The sequence below is a fragment of the Stegodyphus dumicola genome, chromosome 1, assembly GCF_044657685.1.
Source record: "Stegodyphus dumicola isolate Sdum_Otavi_A_Nest chromosome 1, ASM4465768v1".
Lineage (NCBI taxonomy): Eukaryota > Metazoa > Arthropoda > Arachnida > Araneae > Eresidae > Stegodyphus > Stegodyphus dumicola.
In genome coordinates, this window is record NC_140768.1 from 181728500 (window position 1) to 181753599 (window position 25100).

Sequence of the window (25100 nt, forward strand, 5' to 3'; positions counted from 1 at the left end):
GCTTTTACTCACTGGGAGTCGATGCTTCTTGAAGATGCCGATTTATGAGTGAAAAAGTATTTTAGTTCTTTTCCGGTTTTCCCTAATCGTTTACACAAAGGCTGAACTTTCGGGAGAAAATAGCCTATCTATTGGTGTTAATTCGTCAGTAAAAGAGATACAGCACTGAACGGAGGAAAGTACATTCTTTTTTTTTTTTTTTTTTTTTTATCTGGACTTTCCTTTTCCCTCAAAATTCAAGCAATACGAAATCTCCTAGAAAAGATATACTCTCTGAGGTATAATGTTGAATGATCTAAAATTCAGTTAGCTCAAAACAAGTTTTTCTAATACTTGCGCAAAGTAAGATAATTATAATTTATTTACTAAAGAAATATTGATTATATTATCTCTTAATATAAATTTACTAGAAGTATCAAAAAAGAGGGAACCCGTATGTAGGAAGTTTAATTCCGAAAAGTAAATTGAATGTAAATTATGTAAAAAATGTTTTAAGGGGTTGTTTCACCTATCAACATACTGTAATGGAAAAGCGATACCACAAAAAGTAAATTTGAAAAATTTGCGAAAGGCGGAATAATAGGCGGACCTTGGATTTTTTCGAAGCAAGAAATGCGAAAATTCAGCAAGGCTGTCATTATTCTTCTACCAACAAAGTCTTCCAAATTCTAATTGGAAGAACATCCATTTGTAGCAAGATAGGGAGAATGACATAATTCCTTATTTTTTCCCACTTATAGGGCGAAAGACAAGAAGCACCAGACTCTGTCGGCCTAATTCATGTGTTCACGAATTATCGTCTATCACGTTTCCATACATTCCGTTTTTCTGAGGAGAAAATACGAAAGATTTTCTATGCTCTCTCACGGATACGAACCGCAGATCTTCCGACTGCTAGTCCGATCTACTATCATTTACATCACAACAGCCCTCAAAAAAGAATGAGATACTTTCTTATAATATATACGGATATGCAAACTGATGATTCTAAAATTTTATTATCATAAGACTGGAAAAAGTTAAGGATTTAATTCATTTTTATACATTTTAAAAGAAATTCAATCTTCAGAAAGTTAAGATAAAATATTTATTAGAATGTCAAATTTAAGCATTTCAATTATTTATATAATAAAGGATAAACTTTATATTTATAAAGAAGAATTGTTAATAATATCCCTATGAATTTAGAAAGAAATTTATTTCAAGTGATATGTTTAGCTTAAAAGTAACGGGAGCAAAACTGTGCTAAAACAAAAGCCACACATATCGTAATTATCTCCTTTAAATTAATGATATCTATACCGCCGACAAATTGTTACTTGACATGCCTAATACAATATTTACGCATAATTGATCCTTTCTAGACTAATACTAGCATAACATATTTCTATGGAATGATTTGCTATAGTTAATTTAAGTTTCACATACTTTCATATTTAGGGAATTAATTACATAGCACTGAAGATTACTCAATGTAACATAAAAGATATGCTATCTGATTTATGTTTAAAATGACTAAATTTAAATGTTATATGCTCACATGTACACACACTCCAGAAACCTGACACATTTCGAAATTTAAGATAAATCAAAATTACTGGAATATTTCGTCAGAAAGCAGTTTTTTAAATTTTGGCAAATTTCGTGCGATTTTGACATAAATTAGCCTGATCAACAAAAATGCAATGCTCATGAGGCCCATTAGAACACAAGTGATTAAGGTCATTGAACCACAGTAGTTAAATATGGCTCCGAATACTGATGAAAGAGCTAACTGTACGGATCTTTTCGTGATTTTCCCTCCATGTGTAACATTAATACAAATAATTTACCCATATAAAGTACTCCCCCAAAACATTCTTTTCTTAAAATACAGAGTCCTCGTATGTTTTGAGCTAAATGAAAGAAACGTAAACAAAATTCGGATGCATGAAACGAACGCGAACCAGTTTCCTATAAATCTTGCCTGAAGGCATTTTATCTTTCAGGTTGAGAGGCTTTGTCTGATTTGTCTTTATTCATTGAAATCAAACAACAGTAAACAACGTCCCCTAATAACGACAAAAACCTAACACCGGAAAAGGAAAAAGGTGATAAACAGTTCTTAACGATAGGCTCTTTGTAACTGTTAGGTCCTACATGTGGCAGTCGAATACTGGTAGTTCAACCGGTATTCGATCCCAGGCGAAAATATTGAGCGCATGATTTTTTTTCGTGGTTTTCCACCTGTGGAATGCGAATACGAGTCAGTTTTCCTACAAAAATCCTTCACGAAAGCATTCCTCATCTTATGCAAATAGCCCTCATCTACTCTGTCATATTCTAATAGCATAACCTTTTCTACTAGACAGAAGAATCTCTTTTTTTAATGTATAACTCCTAATGGTGTCAAAAACTGCAGTTTTCTTTTTTTTCCCCCTCTTCAATGCAAAAAATACACATCGATCAATCGATGTTATGACAGAGTAAAGTAACATCGATCAATCGATGTTACTTTACATAAAATCTACGTGAATTCGTATTTTTTTCCACTATTTATTTATGTGTTGGAGAGTTTTCATATCCGTGAACTGCAACTTGACGCGGACAATAAGCTTCTCTCTATTATAAGCGCAGAATGTTTCATATTAACTTTCTCTGGAACGTTCAAAATTTAATATTTCGTGAATGTGATGGAAAGAAGTCTGCATGTAACATTAAACATGCTGCATGTAACATTAAAACATAGTCTCTAGTTCCTAGAAGTTTACTGTCACTAATTTTTCAAACAGAAATATCGTTTATAATGTACATTAAAGTTGTATATTAACTTATATTAGCAGAGAAAGAAACTCGAAAATCATTTCATTCAAATTTATACAGCAACTGACACTGAAATATTTAAACGATGGCATTAAGATTGCTTGCTTATTAAAAGTTGTTAATAATATAACATTTTATTTGTAACAAAAAAGGTTGCTTTAAACTGAATAATTATAACATTATAGAATATTAAATTTTTAGGTAAAATTTTAAGTTTATGAATTAAAACTCTGATAATTCACTAAATTTTCATAGACAAATACCTCAGCAATCCTTATGAAAGTTAAAACACAGTTCTAATTTAGAACTTAAAAATTTAAAAGTAGTATTAATAAATTTGACATTTGTGAAATTTTTAACAATTATTCAACCTGAATGACAATATTGTGCATTTCTTTTGAAGCAATTAGGCATGAATCAAAGACTGAACGATTTTAAGATGAAGCTTTATTATTAATAACCAATAAATAAAACAAAAATGCACATAATTTGACGTAATTGACATCCAACTTGGTAAAAAATATTTCCTTCTTATAACAAAAATTTTGAGGATACAATATTACTAATCGTGAAAGAAATGGGATATGTTTATATTTCTTGATAAATTAAATAGAACAATAGTAATAAGTATAATAATTTTAGTTGTAACAGAAATAAGTGCCTTTATTTTATTTTTGACCAACTTAATAATACTTTACACAACCAATCAGTTCGCAGGAAACATTTTTTAATATATAGTTTAATTTACACAAAAATCTCTACAGAATTAAATTTCAAATATTTAATGGAACTATAATCGTATAATAGAGTTCTGTATTAATAAATGTGGTTATAAGAAGCATAAAATGAATATTAAATATTATTGTAGGGTTTCCATAGAAATATTTATTGCTTTATATTGTAATATCTAGATTAATAGGAAAGGCTATCTTGCTGAAACGTCGTAGATTTTGCTTCATACAAACACCTCAGTCATAGAATATTAGTCAGGGACACGGGCTAACGTTTTTACAGAACACAAGTTGAAGGCTTTATGGTTCATCCCTGCCTCAAATAACCCGAGGGTAAAATTAGGAGGATGTAAGCTTTGAGTACGCTTCAGTTTTACAACTCTCTCTTCTTGAATGCTTAACAGACGGAAAAAGAATAGGGAGAAGAAATGTTTTTGCTCTAGGCAAAACCATTTTGAGACGCCCCGAGTCTTGGAGGCAAGCCCGTTTTGAGGACAAAAGTGAAAACTTTTGTGAGACATTTTGGTCTGTTTTTGCCGTCAAAGTGAAAACCGGCAATGGGTTAATGTATTCTTTATGCTTTACATTAATCACTTGTTCCGGCAATGGCAAAGTTAACCTATCCAAAATGTATGCGTTAACATCAATTACTTGATTATTTAAGTTTGACCGAACTTTAAAATCAACAGAACCACGAGTTTTGGAAGCTGGCACTCCGCCAATTCCACGCAAAAGTAACCTTTGATTTGTTCTTTTTAATCCTAATCTTCGAACAGCTCGTTCAGAAATAAACGAACTTTCACTTCCGGAATCCAATAATAATTTAATTTCGATAGTTTCGCCACTGGATGAAAATGCGAGTGCGAGAACTGTGGGCAAAATCGCCGAGTTGCAATTTTGAATCGTATTACTGATAACTACCTGACCTTGACCCTCGCATGATTCATTCGAAATTCTCTCTGGAGTGCTTTCGTTTTCATTTGGCGCTTTTAAAAGCTGTACGATGTTAGCTTTAATATCTCCATGCAACAAACTATTGTGTGTTTTTGAATTACACAAATTACACATTAACTGTGAATTACAGTTTTTGATTAGATGTGAATTTAAACATAAAAAACACAATCCTCGTTTTTTCACAAAGTTCTTTCTAGCAGTAACATCCAAATTCTTAAATTTAACGCATTTATATAACGCATGAAGTCCGTTGCATTTCGAAAATTTAGTATTACTAAATTTAGAATTCTGTAATGTTTTAGAACTAACATTACTATTTTTATCAACAACTTTAGCTTTCGCTTCTTTATTTATGATAATTTCGAGAGAAGAACACCTTAAATTTAAAAATTCAAAAAATTATTCCAATGTAGGAAAATCATCTTCCGCTATTTTTTGGGCCCATAACTTTCGAGTTTCTGAATCTACCTTTTGAAGCAACATAAATATTAACCATGGATCCCTAGAAGTTGCTTTGTCACCAAGAGCTTTTAAACCTCTGATAACTTCATCGGAAGTATCAGCTAATTGCCGTAAATTAACATTATCAACCTGTGAAATACATTTTTGATCCATAAATGTTTTAATTAACGATTGTACGATCTGTTTCTTTTTATCGTACCTAGCGAGCGATTTTGCCCATGCTTCTTCATAAGAATTATTTGATAACGGAATATGTTTAATTATAGAAGCTGGTTCATCAGCAAGTGATCCGATTAAATACTGAAATTTCTGTATATTCGATAAAGAAGTATTATGCACTGTTGCAACAAACAAATCTTTAAAATTCATCCAGTGATTAAAGTTACCCGAAAAAATAGGAATATTCAACTTGGGTAACTTAAAGTTACTAATATTAGAATTTCCTGTAACATTTGGTACATTAGCCGCATTTAATACATCTAACAAATTTTGATACTGAAGTTTCAAACCAAAATACTTCGATTCAAAATCTTCAATTTCTGACTGTTCTTCTGGTAATTGGGCATCAAATTTATCAAAATCTGAATAAATCCTTTCTAAGCGCTCCAGATGCAAAATTACTTCATTTTTAGATAAATCGGAAGAAATAGTATTTTGAAGCCTTGTGAAGGCCGCTTTTGCCCTACCACGCAATCTAATGACAGTAGCTTGATCCATAATAAGTAATCGAAGTATTCAAGTTCAAAATCAAAATCAATACAAAATAGATATAAAACTTCAAGAATCAAATTTAGATGTAAATCGAACTAAAAAATCACTTATCTGTACTTGAACTGCTGACGAATTCTTGATCTAATCTCGTCGGTGCCTCCAAAATGATGTTTACGTACCTCGTATTAGAATGTCGCCGACATGGATGACGCAGTTTCGACTTTAAACATACTTAATAAATTCAGTCGACTCTTGGTGTATTTAAATCAAACTGAAGACATTTAATGATATAACATTCACACGTAAACATTTAGTAATAATTCAGGAGTACAGATAAGCATAAAATAATAATTATAACTGTTACAGGCCAGCTACGCTTTTAGCGACCGAATCCTACGAACGACAAATCTCAAAAGCGTGTTGCCAACGCAGGGCAACGAAAAGGTAGAAATTAATTCGACAGGCGTGGAAGTGAACAAACATTATATTGAATTCATACTGGTAAGCATAATCATTTACGTTGTATAATAGAATAACATACCCTCCCCGGGGAGAAAAAAAAAGAGAAAATAATATTTAACAATTTACACTTTGCAAGAGCATTCCACACAGAATAAGCATTTATGAACTTAGTTACATAAAAAAAATGATACTAATTTCTTACTGCACATTTTAATTTTTGAGTTTTGAGATGAGAGAATAAACCGGGTAAAATATTTAAAAATAAAATCAGGCTTTACATCTTATCAGACAACTTATTCCAACAGCGTAGTAATGAAACCCAATTAATTGCAGCTGATATAAAAATCTTAACGATAAAAAAAAATTTACTGCTTTAATTAAATTATTTAACTAATAATATATTTCCCTAGCCATTCTAATTAAGTTATTTATAACAAGAAAAAAAATTCTTAAGTACAGAAGAAATAGGGTATAATAAAATAAATCAACCATTATTAACTATTGAGGGAAAAAAAATGATAAAATCACTTAGCTGTCGCTTCTAGGAGGCCTGGTTGGTGAGGTGGTCAATCAAAGAATTTCTTAATTTAACAGGTCACAACTAAATACCCAGAAGTCTTGTAGAAAAGTTCCATGAAACTATTGTCATTGAATTTCTTGAATTAGAAGCGTAAAAATTACTTAAAACCAAGATGGCTTGTAGAAAGTTCTATGGAAACTATTGTCATTGAATTTCTTGAATTTCTTAAATTAGAAGCGTCACCAGCATTGACATCGGTTGAAGAAATTTTAGTTGGATGAATTCTTGACTCCTTAAGGATTAGAACTGGAACAGGTTATCGATAATTTTCAGCAATAAATAGCATCCTTGAAGATGGCTCTGCAACAGGTCATCAGTTTTGACGAGATTTTTGGTTTTGTCTGAAGATCACTGAGTGTTGGACATAAGCCGTTGTTAAACTATTTCATGTGGGTATTCACAGCAGATAGAACATTTGAAACTTATTGATAGTAAACGCAGAGAAAAAAAATTATGCAGATGAAAATAGGGCTGATGAAAATTAATCTGTAGCATTTTTCTTGCGAGGGCAAGAGCTCCGTAGATCACGAGGGAGAAACTCCGCCATTTCTTCCTTTTAGCCAGCTCGCAGAGCACGCGCCTTTAATTCCCTGAAAACAGCTTAATTCGCGGCTCAAAAGTGTAATAAGCGAAAAAAAGGTCCTCGTCCCACAAAACAACCCGTTAAAAGGGAGAGCGCCGGATTGCCAACTTGGCACAACTCACTCCTCGCCAATAGTTAAACCAGTAGCAACTACAGCATTCCTTCATGTTAGCAAACTCGCAAAAGCCACCACTTTGAAACCCCAACGGAAATTCTAAGTCGCCAAGCCGTCGCCAAATAACCACGCCTAGTGAAGGGAGAAAACTTGGAATTTCAACAACCCTGTAAGCAGTCCCAACGAAGGAACGCTGAAACTCGAAAAAACGACTATTTTACCGGAAAAAGGGTACTTCTTCCCCCAAAGGAGAAATCACAAAGAAAACGGAGAAAAACTATTAATTAGAGCTCATAACTAAAATGCAATTAAAGTTAGGAAAACGAAAGTTATGTCAAATTAAAGAGCTAATTTTTCTGCAACTAATGACATTAAATACTAAGAAATCAAATTAATTTTTAACCTGAAAAACTGAGTTTATTACATGAAAATTCACCTATATCCATTGTCTGAGTGTACAAGATTGAAGACGCAGTTCGCGTAAACTCGAATAGCCGAAATAGATTACACTAGAATTAATAAGCCAAATAAAAGAATATAACCAAACTTGTTGTGTAGCTCAAATTTTGACTAATTACAAATTAAAATTTTGATTTTTATGAATCACTTAATTATATTAAATTCGCTACACAACATCTGTGAAAAACTGTTTCTTTTTCTTTCTTTCTTTTTTTCTTTTTTTTTTTTGTTTTGTTTTGTTTGCTTAATTTCTTTTATACATCATTCTAGCTTTATTATAGTATTTGAATAGAACATGTGGCAACGATTAGATAATTCTATTCTTTAAATGATATAAATTTTGTGCATTATGAGTTATAATATGAACGAAATATAATACTGTTAAGTGAATCTAGCGCCAGAGTGAATTTTAAAGAATGCATTTATTCTATTGTGGTTTATGCGCTGTCGGCGAAGTAGATTTTATTCAATCCAATAAGTTTAAATGAAATGCAAGAAAAAATGCGTATAATTTAATATTCCGTACAAGGAAGTAATGTGGTGTACACATCAGATTTTTTTTATTTGTTATTCAACATATTGGTATTTAGATTTTATTATTAACATGAATTGCATTTTGTGCAGATTTTTTTACTAAGTAATTTAATACTGCAAAAACTTTACGAATTTGATGACAGTTTACTTTTTTGTTTCAATAAAATTTTAAATTGTCAAATATTCTTCAATAAAATTTTAAATTGTCAAATATTCATGCACAATGAATGCATGCTAAACGGATAGGTAATTTGTTGAACTGATATTACTCTAAAAAATTTGGTGATGGCAGTGTGAAACTGTGAGTTAAATAATGAAATTTTTTAAATTAAGTAAATCGTGTAAATTTATATTTTTCACAAAAAAGCACATTTTCGAAATATTTTATTCAAATTAAATAAGCTCAGCAAATATCTGAATATGTTTAAAATTTTGAAGTACTTCTATTAAACCAATACTCGAACGTCTTTGGAATATTAATATAATTCTGCATTTCTCTTGACATAGCAGTGCATTCGATGTTTATAGGAAGCGAGCTGCTTGTTTCAAAATTGTTTGATGGTTAGCGGATGTATTTGCTTATACATAAACTGCAATTTTATTATTATTATCTTTTCTTTTCTCACTTTAATTCTGTCCTGCCCGGGAGTTATAAAATATTCAGACACATCAAATGCGGAAGTAGAAAATTTTGAGCAAGCGTATATTTACAGTTATCTTTCACTACTTCAGTTTAATACTTTCATTTTATAATTCATTTAAATTAGTCTTATTATATATTTATTTATGTATAAATTTTCTAATTAAATTATATTAGTTCATGCCCAATTAGAGCGTAAGTTTTGTTAGTTTTTGTGAAGTAAAAGGAAATAAAATTTTGATTTCTAAAATAATGCTTATTTCTGCTGAGCAGAAACTCGGCGTATACGAAAATCTCGACATCCCTGTAACTAAATTTGGTGACATTCCAGCTGATAGATCGAGCTACAGATGACTGAGTAATGTGAGTTTAAAAAAAAAAAAAGAAACCACCCTTATGAACATTTTATGCATCCTTTGCAATTCAGTTTTTTGAAATATAAAATTAAGATGCAAGAATAATGTATTAAAAGTTGTATTTTAGTTTTTCTTTTTTTGGGGGGGGCCTGGTCTCGCAATGTCGTTAGTAAAGCTATTATGTCAGTATGCAGTTTTTATATTTTTTAAAGCAGTAACAGCAATTTTCTTTTAAATGGTTTGAAGGATATTCAGAAGAAAGGATTTATTCTAATGATAGAAAGAAACCGAGATATTTAAGCTGTAATGATTATTAAATTGAAAAAAAAAAAATGTGTGAATTTGGTCTTTTTTCTATAATTCAGTTAATAAGGTTTGTAATCAATAAAAATTCCTGTACTTTCTTTTTATTCCTTCTTCTGGGGGAGGGGAGGGATTTTATTTAAAATGTATAAGCTTAAATGTTATATGGAAAATTAGAAGATGTGGCGGGGAAGGGCTCCGTAATAGATTTTGCTGTGGATCTCCAGTTTTGTAAATCGGTCGTTACTAGACTCAGAAATTCTTGTGGATCGCATAAATGAACACAGTTTTAAGAAAATTATAATATAATCTAGAACATAAGATATGGACCTGGTAGGCCAAAGTTATAATCATACCCTTCTTATAAATGGCATTTTATTAATAATTATTCCCAAATATTATTGCTGTCAAACAAAACAATTATGCATGGGGCAAATTCCTTAACTTCACGCTTGCTGATATGTGTATGCATTCGTAATTATTTAAGAACCTCATTATGTTTTACCACCGCTGCACTTTTTCAAATATTTTTTACCAATGCTGCACGTTTACGAATACTTTTCACCAGTGCTGTGCATGTTCGAGCAGTAACCAGTTTAAACTTATTTGTATAGTTTAGTCGTCTTTAAACGGACACCATTTTCTTTTTCTTTTCACGAATAACTAAATATGTGATAATAATGAAACGAGCAGATCTAGCAGCTTAAAATACATCACTGTGTTGCATCAATGTGTCTCGCTAAAGTCATTTTAGGTGAATAAACTAATATCTGTGTAAAGCTGTTATATTATAACTACTATAGATGCGAAAATTAGTAACTAGACAGCTAAAAAAGATTTTCATATAAGGTGAAGAAATAAAAATAATAAATAAATAATTGTAACCTAAGTTTAACAGGTAGTGACAAGACATCTCCATTTTGATACTGTCCAATTCTGTCTTCACAATAAACCTGTAAAAAATAATAATAAATTAATACCTAGTTTACTTTATTGAGAATTTTATTGGTTCATACAGAGCGTCTCAAATTAAATGCACCAACTTTTATTTGGGTGCATTCTGCATGAATTTAGAAGAAGAAACAAAATTCCATTGGTATGGTATCGATAATCCGCTTCCTTCGCCAAACTTATGAAGCTTCGGACCTACTGTACCGTTTTCAAATCCTACAGTGAGCTACTAACCAAAACAACGACCAATTTAAAAAAAAAATATTATTGCCTATAAACTTACATTTCTAGTAAATATAAAATTAATTTTTATTAACTGTATATAACAAAAAGAAACTGAAATTGAAATGTACATAAAAAAGAAACTGAAATGTAATTAGTTATAAATAACAAAAGTAATAATAGATTTTTTTTATGAGACTTAACTTTAATGAGAAGGATTGAACTCTCTTTTGCCATCAACAACTTTTAATGGGCAGCAACAATTTTTAGCTGTCATTCGAATACAGTTGTCCAAGTGTTCATCAGCGAGTCGGTTTTTGAACTTATTTTTTAATACATTTCATGCTGGGGGGGGGAAACTCACACAGATATGTAGAGCAGAATATTGCCTTCACTTTGAGACAGACCTGGACCAAAATTGGGTATTTTTCTTTGGGAACAAGAGGCCAAATACTCTCCGAGCTTGAAAAAAGCGATTTTTCACATAAATCATCTTGAAAATCAATCATTTCCAACTCCACTGCCTCATCTTCTTGAAAATCAAAATGCTCCATAGTACAAGTAGGTAATTCTTCAGCGATAATCTCTATAAAAGTTGATTTGACAAACAATTGAAATCCTTTTGAAAATTTTGGAAGCATTTGTTGAATTCATTACTTTCTTACAAACTGATACACTTGCATAGCTCAGTAAATACACACATTTGTCTTTTATCTGGGTAATGAAGTAATCGGTTTCCCATTCCGAATGAAAGTCATAAGCTTTTTGCTTGAACATCCATCGTTAGAACAGACCTAGCTTGGTACCAATGTGTAAATTAAACTATCCAAGTTAGCAAATGTCTAATATACACACGAAAAACATATTGTACACAACCTCACGTGTATACAATCAACAGTGAGATGAGGCTGACAATGGCATTTGTTGTCAACTCGGTGGAGAAATTAAGGTTAGTCAACCGGAGCGTTAACGGGATCTACCAAAAATGTCCCCGCGAGCTACTGCAGAGTGCGGCAGCGTTCAAAGCGTAATAATTTGACTTGCGAAGCACAATGACGCACTGCATGAATGCGCGCCAGCTCGTGCCGCATTCGTGTACTAATGAGCTGCCATTTCGAGTGTGACAGTGATATGGATTGGTGGAGTGCACAGCATCGTGCTTTTGCTGTTGAAAGGTATTTCAAGAAATAACTACTCTGTTATTGCTACCCAGCGTCTATTTCGGCAACATTTCAACTTGGGACGTTATGGGAAAGTTCCAGATGGACGGATCATTGCGACAGACATTTCCAGGTAGAGTGATTTCCCGTTTTGGTGACATTTCCTGGCCGCCTCTCTCACCTGATCTTTCATGTGCAGACTTTGGGGGCACCTGAAGTAAGAAGTTTTCCGAACACGTTGTGCGATTATTCCTGAGTTAAAGACGGCATTCGAAATGCCGTCGGCAATGTCCCAGGGAATAGGCTACGCCAAGTTATGGCAAGCTTCCAACGCCGCCTAGATGAATGTGATGTGCAGTGGGGGCATCATTTGAAAAACGTAATCCACACAATGGACAATGACATTAGTAAACGGCATACCTTTAACTATTGACATAAGAGGTAATAAATAAATTACAGTTACTGCTTTATGGTGAGTTTTTAATATCCTACTATGAACGCTGCCGTATCCCATAGTAGCTGTTTTGCGATCACTGGTTTAGAAGATTCACGACTCAACTGGGACGTCGCTTTCCGATAGACCATAGATTCTCAACAAAGGAGGAATTTCAGTTTCAAGGGGAAATGCGATCAACCTTTTATTTACTTGTTTGGTTCATGAATGTAAAATCTGCTTTTATTCAAGTTTTGATGTTTATCAAAAAACGCATTAAAATAATCTAAATTTAAATAAAGGTATATGTATTTTTCGAATTTTAGAAAGGAGGCGGAATTATCATCTAGCAGTTGTGAAAGAGGTGCATAGGGCAATAAAAAGGTTGAGAATCACTGCGCTAAAAGACTGGAAGGATTGTTGCTTCGAATGGTGCAACATCGAAATATCTGATCGCTAGGGCTTACATCCATTGAGAACTTATCTGCTTCCAACTATAGCACTAAAAAACTTATCAGCGATGCCAATGACTTTGCAAAATACTAAAAATGAAAGCATTTAATAACATCTATAGCTCTAAGTACTCTCCAGGAAAGTAGAAAACTTCCGAGCTGATGAGAAAAATATCGAGCTGTTAACTGAATGGGCGGGAGCGAAAAATGCGAAATGCAACATATAAGGCAACACAAATCTCAATAAGGCACAGTAACTAAAATATAGATACATAAAAAAGGAATTTGCAAAAACACGCATAAGTGCCAAAGCAATAATAATAGCAAATCGCCAAAATGCAACATATTAACAAAACTACGACAAATGGGGAAAAGACACCACGAAAGTATATTAATGGGAAATTAATTTGTCATGCGATTGCTAATGAGGTTTCCAGGAAAATATTTCATCGACAATGTTAAAGAGTGCAAATAATTTGTGTATAGAGATCGAGGCATTATCAACTAAACGGCCTGCTATTATAGTTATATCAAATATGGAATATTCAGAAAATATTCTGTTAATTTCCTTAATAATATTTAGGAAATGACTGAGCCTAAGTTATCTTCCCTCCTTCGTAGTTGACGACTTGCCCAGGATCGGTAGAATGTCTGAACATTGGAAGTATTTACGGTTATCACGTGGCTCACTCCGAACTCCAGAGCAAGCCGTCAGTGGCACCTTAAGATTTTCCAGAGCTTTCTTCTTGAAATTAATAAGATTTCGGGGGGAGCATTTTTTTTATTTTGACCACGCAGTTACAAAAAGTTAATTTTGAGATCGATTTGGTCTCGCAGTTGACGCTTAACTTCCCCGTGACTTAACTGACTTTTCGGTAATGTGATCTCTGTCTTTAGCTCGACAGACTCGAAACCCATCGATTTCTTCAGCAGCCTTATGAAACTAGTTATGATGAAAAGCCACTGAATTTTTCTAAAGAGATCATTGCTCGCATTCAATTTATCTTCAGTAACACTCAACTATAGCATGCATCTTTGAACTTGTCATATTCCAAGAATGTAACACCATTTCCATCGACATTAGATGCCACTAATTTGAGTACTATAAGGTACACTATGTTGAACACAGCACGCGACATACATGGGTATACATTGTGGGCATCGTTCAATAATGCGTAATGCGTGACCTGTTTGCCTGAATAATATTTGCCTGTTTGTTGTTAATTTGTTGTTAATCTGGTACTTGAAGTTCTCTTGTTTGCTCATCCTTTTTTATTATTATTATTATTAAAAAGAAATCCTCGTGCACCACAAAGTATCACACGAGACTTACAAATCGTAAGTAAAAAAGGCAAAATTGTAAGTAATAAACATCAATTTTCAATATTACAATGAAATCATACACCCCCCACATATATATATGTATAATCGAAACAGAAATTGAAAAGCTAACAAGTAATGAGACGTAAGACCTATTTGGTCTTAAAAAATGTTTTGCTCAAAATGCTGCAAAAATATGAAATAATAGGTAGAAATATTGCAGCAAGCTTGCTAGAAAGTTACCAGGAGCAGTAGCTCCACGAAATAGTTCAACGCAGTATTACTAAAATATTAACATAGAAGATATTTTTTAAAAAATTATTAACATGGAAAAAAGAAAAAAAGAAAAAACTGCTTACACGCGAAATAAAACTGTTTAAAATCAATGTTGGAAAACATGTGAATGCACGAAAAAACTAATCTGACCGTTGTGATATGTGAAAAGATAATGCATATAAAAATAGATCGACGGAACAAGTTAAAACAAAATAAAATTAAAAAAATAATTAAACATAAATTGCAAAAATTATAATGAAAACATAAATTGCAAAATTACAAAAATTACAATAATTACAAAGTGGAAAATGGTAAATTAACCCAATCGGACCCTCAACCAGGCTTTTCAAGGGAAAAATGGCTGAATGTCGAATTAGGCCAAATACCATTACGCGTTTCGCCGAAACAGACGATTGAAGATCTTGTTAGATGAAAAATTTTTTTAAATAAATATGAATTGTCCCGAAAAAATCTTTTTGGAGCTTCAATTCTCTGTTCCTTTTTCCCGACGCGTTCGCAGAAAAACACATTAAGGTGTAAAAAAGGTAAATGCAACTCCGAGCAATACAAAATTAAAATCAAAATAAAATAAATAGCGGTCTGCTATTAGTCAAAATTACAATAACGTACGGACTGGTCCTGCTAGCTTAAAGAAGAAAAACACTTTTATAAAGATTATGGTACTGATATCAAATTAATATACAATTAAACATGCATGAAAACAAACGCCTTTGGGTATTACTAGTACCAAAAAAATTTAAGAAACACATAAAACAAAAGAAACTTAAAAAAAAAAAAAAAAAAAAAAAAAAACAGACCTGGGTTGTGCCGACCTCTGGATCGCGTAACAGATTTGCAAAGGGTGCAAATCCCCTCCGTGTCCTACCAAGCATCCCTCTCGTCGTGTGACGTAAGTGGATGAAACAATGCTATTCCGTATAGGCCAATGCGCTGAAATTGTAATTTGGCGGGAACTCTTATCCCCCCCCTTTGCTAAAGAGGGTTTGAGAGACGCGAAAAGACATGAAAAGAACTCAAAATGGCGTCAGTCAAGTTGTTAGAAGAACAAAACTGCTTCAAATAAGTGAAAATGGCTAATTAAGCTAAGATTACTTATTTTGGCCACAAAATAAAGAGTAAAATGGAAAAAAAGTCATTTGTTAATAAAAGTCGTCATTCTTCAAGCTAGAGGGCGGTCAAGCTACTATGGAAAATGAAAAGGCCCGATTTGTTAATAATAGTAGAATTTGGCCATCTATATATATATATGAAATGTAATTTCTCATACATTATTTGTTCTACTTATACATATGTGTGCGTCACGAAGCTCCTCCAATCAGCGATATTAATTGAAATCACGAGGTGACGCTATCCTCTCATCAGGAGTGTTCTAAAGGACTTTATATAATATGACAGATTTATGAGTTTGGCGATTTGGCAAGCGCCAACAGGTTAATATATTTTATACTAAAGAAAGGATTTCGCCAAAAATTTAGAAACAGGGATGCAATTTAGGTAGAGAATCGCCAACACATCATTAAGCAATATTATTAGAATTTAATTTAATCAATTGATTTAAAAATATCATTACAGATTATCCCCCCCCCCCCATCTGAAAAGGCTTGCAGTCGCGGCCGTCGACCCAAGACAGTCCAGATAGTGAGAGCAGAAAATTTAGTTATTAGGAAATTAAGTGAGTAGGAAAACTGATTGGATTTACCTCAAGGCACACAAAATGTTTACATAAAATATGACATAAAATATTTGAATATAATTAATATAGTATATAAAACATAATAAATGATTAATGAAATTATAATATAGTAACTAAGTGCAGAACAAATAAAGCACTAATAACATATTGCTGGTTAGCTACGCGGCAATAGGAAATAGTAATATAACTGAATTTGTAAGTTTATATCTTAGGGCATGCCATTCACAGTTTGTGTATGAGTCCGTACAATCATTAGAGTTGTCATTCAGTCTCATCTTCAGTCTTTTACTGGTCTTTGGAGATCTCCGGATCATTTAATTAGCGCTAGAATTATGGATTAGCATTGGCACTGAAAACATTTGAGTTTTTATGTCACGATACTAGAGTTCTTATACTCTTGTTGAAAATACACATTTTGCTAGGTTTTTAACATATTTTGTCACTCTATTTTTCTCTTATTAATGATAACAAAACAAAATTTAACTTCCAACATCCATACCAGTTTTTTTGTACACGATGCTGCAGAAACATAAAATGAAATTCAGAAGTTTCAACAACTGAAATTTAACTTTTTCAACTGTTGCTACAATTTATAACACAAACATAGGAAAACATGAGCTCAAGGAAATGTGAGGGTATAGTACTCTACTTGTAGTATAGCCTCAATTGAGTGTTTCCCACACGGAAAGTGCATTGAACCTGAAACTCAAGTTTGAAGGAGCCCAGTAAAAGAAAAGGGCAGACAAACTTTTCAGACACTGAGAGATAAATCAACTGTTAAGGGGGACAACAGGATGAAAACTAAAAGAAGGGTTGTAGATAGTTTATTGATTTGTAAATTTTGATTTATTCATGATGTAATTTAAAGTTCTCGGGTGGATAATAGAACCTTAATTTTGACGCATGTACAATCTCAGTTGGTTTCTTCGTGTGAAAATTTTCCCTGTCGATTTCATAATTAACTTCAGATAATTTATTCATAATCTGATAAGGGCCTGAATAGGGTGAAGTCAATTTTCTAGTATTTGGGTATTCGAATTCCTCGTAAAGGACAAAATCTCCAGGTTGAAATTTAGATTCTACAAATCTGATGTCATATCTAGTTTTATTCTTTCGGTGGTATTCGATAGTTCTTTTCTTTGCTAAAGCCCTTGCTTCATTTAAGGAAGGGTATTTATTTTGATCAATTGGAGATTCAAAAGGGAGGTTACCAAATAGTAAGTATGCTGGGGTGGACTTAGTTACCGTATGAGGGGAGTTGTTATATTCGATAACAACTTGCTCTAGCACTTTAGTCCATGGTACTTTTTTAGAAGAAGAATTTACTTTACATTTTAGTCGACTTACTATTGATTGATTTACTCTTTCTACTTTACCATTTGTCTGGGGATGGTGAGATGAAGTTAAAAGTTGTTTAACATTATGCTTTTTAAGAAATTTTTTGAATCTAGAGGAAGTGAAGGCTGCATTCCTGTCACTCAGAATTTTTTCGGGGATTTGTATTTGAAATATTTGTTTTAGACAATTGGCATAGGTTTCTGAAGTTACACTTTTAGAGGGAAAAGCCCAGACATATCTTGTTGCATGGTCAATAACTATATGCAAATATTTTTTTTTTTTTTTTTTTTTTTGTAGAATTATAATAATTAAATCCTCCCACAGTGTCAATAGAGAGACATTCGAAAGGTTTTCGGTTGGGGGTACGTCTTGCATAAGACCAAATTTTTTCTGTTTTTTCTTTTTATAAAGTTGACAAGTATGACAATGTTTAACAAAATTTCCGATATCTTCGCTAATATGAGGCCAATAATATTGAGGGGTGATTAAGTTAAGCATAATTTGAACTCCCGGGTGACCAAAATTTTCATGGGTTTTATTCAACAATTTTAATCTTAAAGATTTAGGTACTACAATTTTATAAAAATTCTTTTTCTTAACTTCTTTAATTTTTTACCAATATCTAATTTTTTGCGAAAATATTGCGTTATGTCCTCTTTATGATTGTACTTGTAATTGGCAAAATCACCAAACGTAGTTAAAGTGGGGTCGAAAGAATTTTCCTTTAAAATTTGGACTAATTCCACATATTTAGTAATTTTATGGCAGTTTTTGACATATACGCTAAGTGCATTACCTTTTAGATATAGAGCTACATTGTTAAGCTTCCACGTTTCATCTTTATCTAAATGAGTTTTGTTAAAGTACTCAAGCCATGAATTTATATCCATATCATTCTGCGCGTCAAAGGGAATTATACTTGTTTCAGGTTCAGCGCTAGCTGCCCTTAATGAATCATCAGGATCAGAGATGTTTTCATTAGCCATTATTCTCTTAATAATACTTTCATAAATAAAACTAACTCAAAAATAATACTCTTTAAATTTTCCCAAAACAATATTAAAACCAAAATACATCCTTTAAATACCAAATTTAAAATACATTTATACCAAAATAATACTTTTTAAAATTTTCAAAATAAAAACACTATTATTAAATCAGTAATTATAATTCAATAGTAATAATATCATTTGCATCGCCAAACTTTTTACTAATTGCTTCTGTTTGACTTATTGTGACGAGAATACGAGTGATGAAATCGACACGAAAATACACATTTTTGTGCACTCTTGATTAGATTTTCGCAAAACACGATCAATCACCACACAAGCACAAAGCTCTCGAGAGCAACACAGAACGGCGTAGACGTAGGGAAAGATTTCCATCCTCAAAAGTAGGTCAACGGTAACAGCACATTTGATGAACGACGAACTTTCGATGGAAACACAGATCACACATCACAGGGGCAGAAGGATGCTTCTCTGGACGTAAAATAATCTGCAGAATACCAGACTACAAGTAAGAGAAGGATGATTCTCTTGAAGCTAGAGAAAAATGTAAAAACATAGAAGTCGATTTAAAGTGCGTAACATTTTATCCGTATAATCCTTGGGGTATCTTCTTTTTTAGATAATCCCTTTGAAGGTGGTATCCTACCGGCTTTCTGAAATGTAATTTCTCATACATTATTTGTTTTGTGCAGCCGGGGCAACAGGAATGAGACAAATTTTGGAATATAAAGTGGTAGGTTTATTCTAGCATCCATCTCACAAGCGTTTCTTTGTACCTTGAGCAGAAGCCCTACTTATACATATGTGTGCGTCACGAAGCTCCTCCAATCAGCGATATTAATTGAAATCACGAGGTGACGCTATCCTCTCATCAGGAGTGTTCTAAAGGACTTTATATAATATGACAGATTTATGAGTTTGGCGATTTGGCAAGAGCCAACAGGTTAATATATTTTATATTAAAGAAAGGATTTCGCCAAAAATTTAGGAACAGGGATGCAATTTAGGTAGAGAATCGCCAACACATCATTAAGCAATATTATTAGAATTTAATTTAATCAATTGATTTAAAAATATCATTACATATATATATATATATGGTATCCGTAAGTGCAACACAACCATCAGAGGATATGCGCCAGCAGCGCCAACCTATGTGCCAGCAGCGAGAGCAAGGTGAAAGAGGAGAATGACATATAGACAGACAGTCTTCTATCCCACGCGAAGGTGGTAAGATGTCTCCACGAGAAGGTGGTAAGACGTATGTCTACACGTGAAAGTGTATATAGAACTGTATATTTCCACGAGGAAGGTGGTAACTTGACTGCATATACGACAACTAGTGCAAGTAGGCCCAAAGCTGATATTTAAATTCTAAAAGTGATAAAGAACTGTGTTTATATCTAACAAGTGCGAGAAGGCGCAACAGCACTTGTATTTAATTCAATCTGTACCTTTTCTGTTATTTTTATTAAATGTTTTGTGGTGTGGAAAACGTTGGACTTGTTAATGGACCCTAGACTAGCATCCTCAACTCGCCTATCATATATATATATAAAGAAATCATTTACAATGTTTAAAATTAAAGTCAACAAAATCGTAGAAAGCTCGGTAGGCCGAAGCTGAAGATACAAACTCATAACATTTCGACGGCCAATGAATTCCAATTAATTTTAATCTACACTTCAATAGATTTCTTGCTTTATCAAGCAATGGGCAGTCAAAAAGAGGTGGAAAACACTTGCTGAACCCTAAGATTGCAATAACACAAATTGGAACACGTCGGCTTAAACAGTTCAAGATAAACTTTAAACTTACCATGCCCAGACAAAAATAGTGTAAGTTTAAAATTGAGGAACAAGTCCTTACTTTTTAGTTTCTCAAAAATAGTTGGGAAAAATGTTTTTGTAATAGATCCATTATCAAAAGAGATATAATCACAGTTCCATTGCTGAATCCTTTTAGCTTTGAATGTTTTTTTTAAATAAGCTTTTGGAATATTTACATCAACATTAATATCCTTTTTAGTTGCATTCTTAGTAAGCCAATCAGCTCTCTCGTTTCCATGATTACCCGAGTGACCACGGACAAATGTAAAAAACACTGAAATACCCTTCTTCTCCAGATCTTCGAGAGGCTGCTGTATATTAACAATAATATTATTACATGAAGAGGTATTTTTAAGGGACTACAGGGAATAGTGAATCCGTACAGATTAAGTAGCTGGAACCACGTCCATCCTGGCTAATTATCCACTTAATTTCAAAATTAATACACAGAAGCTCAGAAATATATACAGTAAATTCATTTCTAATGCGAAATTGGTGGTACTCAATTTCAACATCATCTTCAAAAATAACATAAGCAAAACCAACTTTATCATCAATCCTACTACCATCCGTATAGAACACAAGTGAGAATGAATTTACATCAGTGTCCATACTATCCAGAATCTACACTGGTTGTCTTACAGAAGGATGTGGAAGAACAGACAGGGTAATAAACGATCAAAATGTTTGCAAGACTATTTTTGTAATCTGTAAAGGTCAGAATAAGCAGATCCAGTGGTGAAAATTCGGCAAGAGAGAAAACAGCATTGTAAAACTAATAGTTTGGCAACCCCATATAACTCGCAGAAAAATTCGAAGTCGACCAAGGGACCAACGCGTTTGGATTACGGAGTACCTCCACATCATCGTTCAAAGCAGGCGATTAGAGTTAGTTTATTTATTTATTTTTTTTAGAGACAATCCCCAAGCTCGACATCCATATGAAATAAAGGGTACAATGCCTTGTTTATAAATAATTGCGCTAACATTCGATTTAACACCAAAACTATTACATGCAATTCGATTTAGCCCACGCTAAAGTCGCTCACATTTGTTAGAAATGTAGGAAATATGCTTTTTCCATATTTCATAAATTTTTTTCTCACCCTTTGGCAATACTTATGCACCTCAGTCGCAATTACTAAGAAATACGATTGCGTTTCCTGAACACTATTTACACTTACAAGCCGCCCACTCGGTATAGTGGTCAGGGAAGCTGACTGCGATGCCGAAGGGCCTGGGTTCGAATCACGGAGAAGGCATGGTTGTAACTGTCCGTCCCATCATAGGAAAAAGTGATGGTGACCCTCGGTTAGTTGCGAAGTCCCATCATTCATCTGGTTAAAATTGACGTCATGAGAACTTTGAAATCATACATGTCATAAACGTAATAAGGTGTCGAAATTATTGCAACAGCATTTTGTTTCTTCTAACCTCCCTAACACGCCATGCAGTTTTGCCGTACCTTTTCTAGGATGTTCCATATGCAACGGCAAGATATAGGGCTGTATGAGCCCTTCGTTAACAATAGAATTACGGTGGTCTTCGTATACCTCGTATACTCTTCGTATACCGGGTGTCATTTTGACCCCTTGATAAGATCTCTGCATATTTCTATATATGATATTGTATATTTGTGAAACAGGAATTTAAATAACGCAAATTATGACAACTACAGTTTATTTTAAAGAATATAGAGACTTTGCAGGTATGTAGTCAAATAAAGAACAAGCATTTAAATATTTCCATCGGAAAATGCACTCCCCCCTCCCATTTTCGATAGCTTACATTTCAAAAACACAGAAAATAAAATGTATAAATATTTACGCAAATTTTTCCAAAAAAAAAAGTGGTTTTTAATCCAAATATTAAAGTATTTTAAAACAAACGTTTTGCTATAAAGAGTACATAGAAATATTTTATTTACAGATAATATATTAGTCAGTGTAGCAATTAGCACACACGCTTATCTTTCTGATTTTTTGTGTACAATATCCTCAGGAACCTTCTTTTCATTAGATTCAAATTCAACTGATGAATGGAGTGTACTTAACAAAATTACGTTTTTGTTCCTTTTACCTTGATATGATGTAAGTGTTATATAGTCGTGTTTCACCACACGAAAAAAAAAAAGTTCGTTCCTTACATTTTTGAAACTAGAGGGAATTTCTCTTTTTGCGCGATTTACTGTTCCAACATGACTCAATCCTTTTGATTTTAGGGATTTCGCAAGTTTTACTGATGTAAAGAAACTGTCTGTAGTTATATTTCGGCCAGTATTTTTGTAAGGATCAACTAAACGATTTACTATGTTCTCTCCTAAACTTTGATCATTTGGTCTCATTTCATCTTTTCCTAAATATGGAAATCCGTTTAATAAGTATTTTGTCCTATCGTCTACTGCTAGCCAAAATTTTATTCCGAATTTATCGGGTTTCTTAGACATATACTGCAAAAACCGGCATCTTGTTTTTGTAGGGACTGTTCATCAATCGTAAAGTTTTCATTTGGTTTGTAGCCAAACTTACAGTTTTCTATAAAAGTACTCCATACCTCGGATATTAGTGCAAATTTATCACACTGCAAACGTGAAGACCTTGTTAGTTTATTATCAAAACTAAGAAATTTCATAATTTCCAGAAACCTATCTCTACTCATAGTTTCATGGAAAAACTTTGGTCCCCAAGTCTTGGACCACAAACTAAGCCCTTGGCAGCTAATGCCCTCCTTACGTACAACAACGCTATGAATGCTTCCAGTTATGCTAATAAAATAGTGAAAGAGTCATTATGAAGTTTACGCTTGGCTTCAGCATCAGTACACTCCTTTATGACGTAATTTTTATTATTTAATTTTTAAATTAAATGTAAAATTTTTTCATTTATCATTAACTTCCACGCATTAAGAGCTTTACCAGAACAAATGTGACGTTTAGCATAGGATGTTGGTCCTGCATTTTCTCGCAAGATATTTTGCAAGGGTCGCCGACCAGAAGTATTTGAAGTATTTTCTACTTTCCATACAGTTCCATCACTAGCAATTTCTTTACAAGTTTTAGTCTGAATTACGTTGAATTTCATATTCCCTTTTGAGGGTCTACTAGTTTCCGCTTTGGCATTCTTAGGTACGGCAGAATTTGAACTTGTAGAAATAAATCCATTTGTACTTTCACTTGAGCTAGAAGATGATATTGCCTGATTACTCTCTATAATAAATCCAGAGCAAGATGTTTCATCTCCATCTTTATCTGTAGAATTATTTTCGATTTCAGAACCGTAATCGGCATCAGATAGTTCTTGCATCAGTTTCACGATTTCTTCATGCGTTAGTCTCTTTCTACGCGCCATTAGTATGTCACTATAATAAATTCATATAAATAAAATAAAATTTTCCACTAAAACTTGTTATGAATAATAAACCAAATATCTACGAAAAATCTACAAACGTTCAGCTCAACATTGAGCTCGTAATACACTCATGTCCATAAATTAAGATAATTCGGAGTCACGCGGAAATCGAACTCTAAAATAAATATACCACCTGTAAAATCACTACACACATCTTCAAGAATCATATGCAAATTTTAGGAAGTAACCAGATGACACCGATGGTACGTCACAATGACGAGAGTGTAAGAGAGTGATGTATAAGGAATACAGGCAAAGAAGTAAAATTGTTCGCAGGAGCTTTATAAGCATTTCAGTGCAATAAATGAATAGTTATGACACAAAGGAAGCATTTGGATGATTTTTTACGTGGTAGAATTATCGGCCGTCTGGAATGTGGGCGTACCCAACTGGAAGTATCAGACGAACTTGGAATTGCCCAGAGTATCATCTCCAGGCTTTGGCAACGATTCCAAGATAATAGCAATGTGAGTAGACGTTACAGAACAGGTCGTCCCAGAGTTACAACGCCGAGTGAGGACCGGTATTTGGCAGTTACTGACAAAAGAAACAGGCAGAGCACAGCCTCAGACCTGTCTCGTCAGCTCTCTTCAGCCACAGGTACGACAATTTCAAGGCAGGCCGTGTACAGACGCATAGGGCAGATTGGTCTATATGCTCGTAGACCTGTCAGATGCGTTCCACTTACTGCAACTCACTGTCGCCTGCGGTTAGCCTGGAGTAGAGAGCATGCATTGTGGACACCGCAACAGTGGGCTTGTGTGATGTTTTCCGACGAGTCCAGGTTTAGCTTGCAGTCTGATTCTCGCCAGACTTTCATATGGAGAGCTCCAGGTACCCGTTACCACCAAGAAAACATCATTGAACGACACCGTTACGGTAGTGCAGGAGTGCTCGTTTGGGGTGGAATTATTCTGGGTTCCAGAACTGACCTGCATGTTCAAATTGGAACCATGACAAGCCAAATCTATCGGGACGTCATTCTGTAACAACATGTACGTTTGTTTCGGGGCGCCATGGGCGCACAATTTGTGTTTATGGATGACAACGCCCGTCCTCACCGTGCAAACATCGTAAGCGAATGCCTTCAATCGGAGGATATCACCCGTATGGACTGGACAGCATTCTCACCGGACTTGAATCCAGTAGAGCACGTGTGGGATATGCTTGGCTGACGAGTTGCAGCCCGTCAACCTCCTCCTACATGTGTACCGGAACTTCGAAGAGCATTGCTTTTTGAGTGGTGTAATATCCCCCAAGATCAGATCGATAATTTGATACTCAGCATGCCTAAGC

The 25100-nt window shown here is 33.6% G+C and overlaps 1 protein-coding gene and 1 long non-coding RNA gene across 7 annotated transcripts in view; one reads left to right on the forward strand and one right to left on the reverse strand.

Moving 5' to 3' along the window:
* LOC118202700 (endothelin-converting enzyme 2-like) overlaps nucleotides 1-25100 on the reverse strand; it is a 161579-nt gene that overhangs the window by 25512 nt on the left and 110967 nt on the right. For both annotated transcript variants that reach the window (XM_085823470.1, XM_085823464.1), the window contains exon 21: nucleotides 10578-10645. In XM_085823470.1, the coding sequence (XP_085679596.1) occupies nucleotides 10578-10645 (68 nt within the window). The remainder of the gene's footprint in view (nucleotides 1-10577; nucleotides 10646-25100) is intronic.
* The window catches only part of LOC146999403 (uncharacterized), a 131281-nt gene that overhangs the window by 18505 nt on the left and 87676 nt on the right, over nucleotides 1-25100 (forward strand). The gene's annotated exons all lie outside the window — the stretch shown is intronic.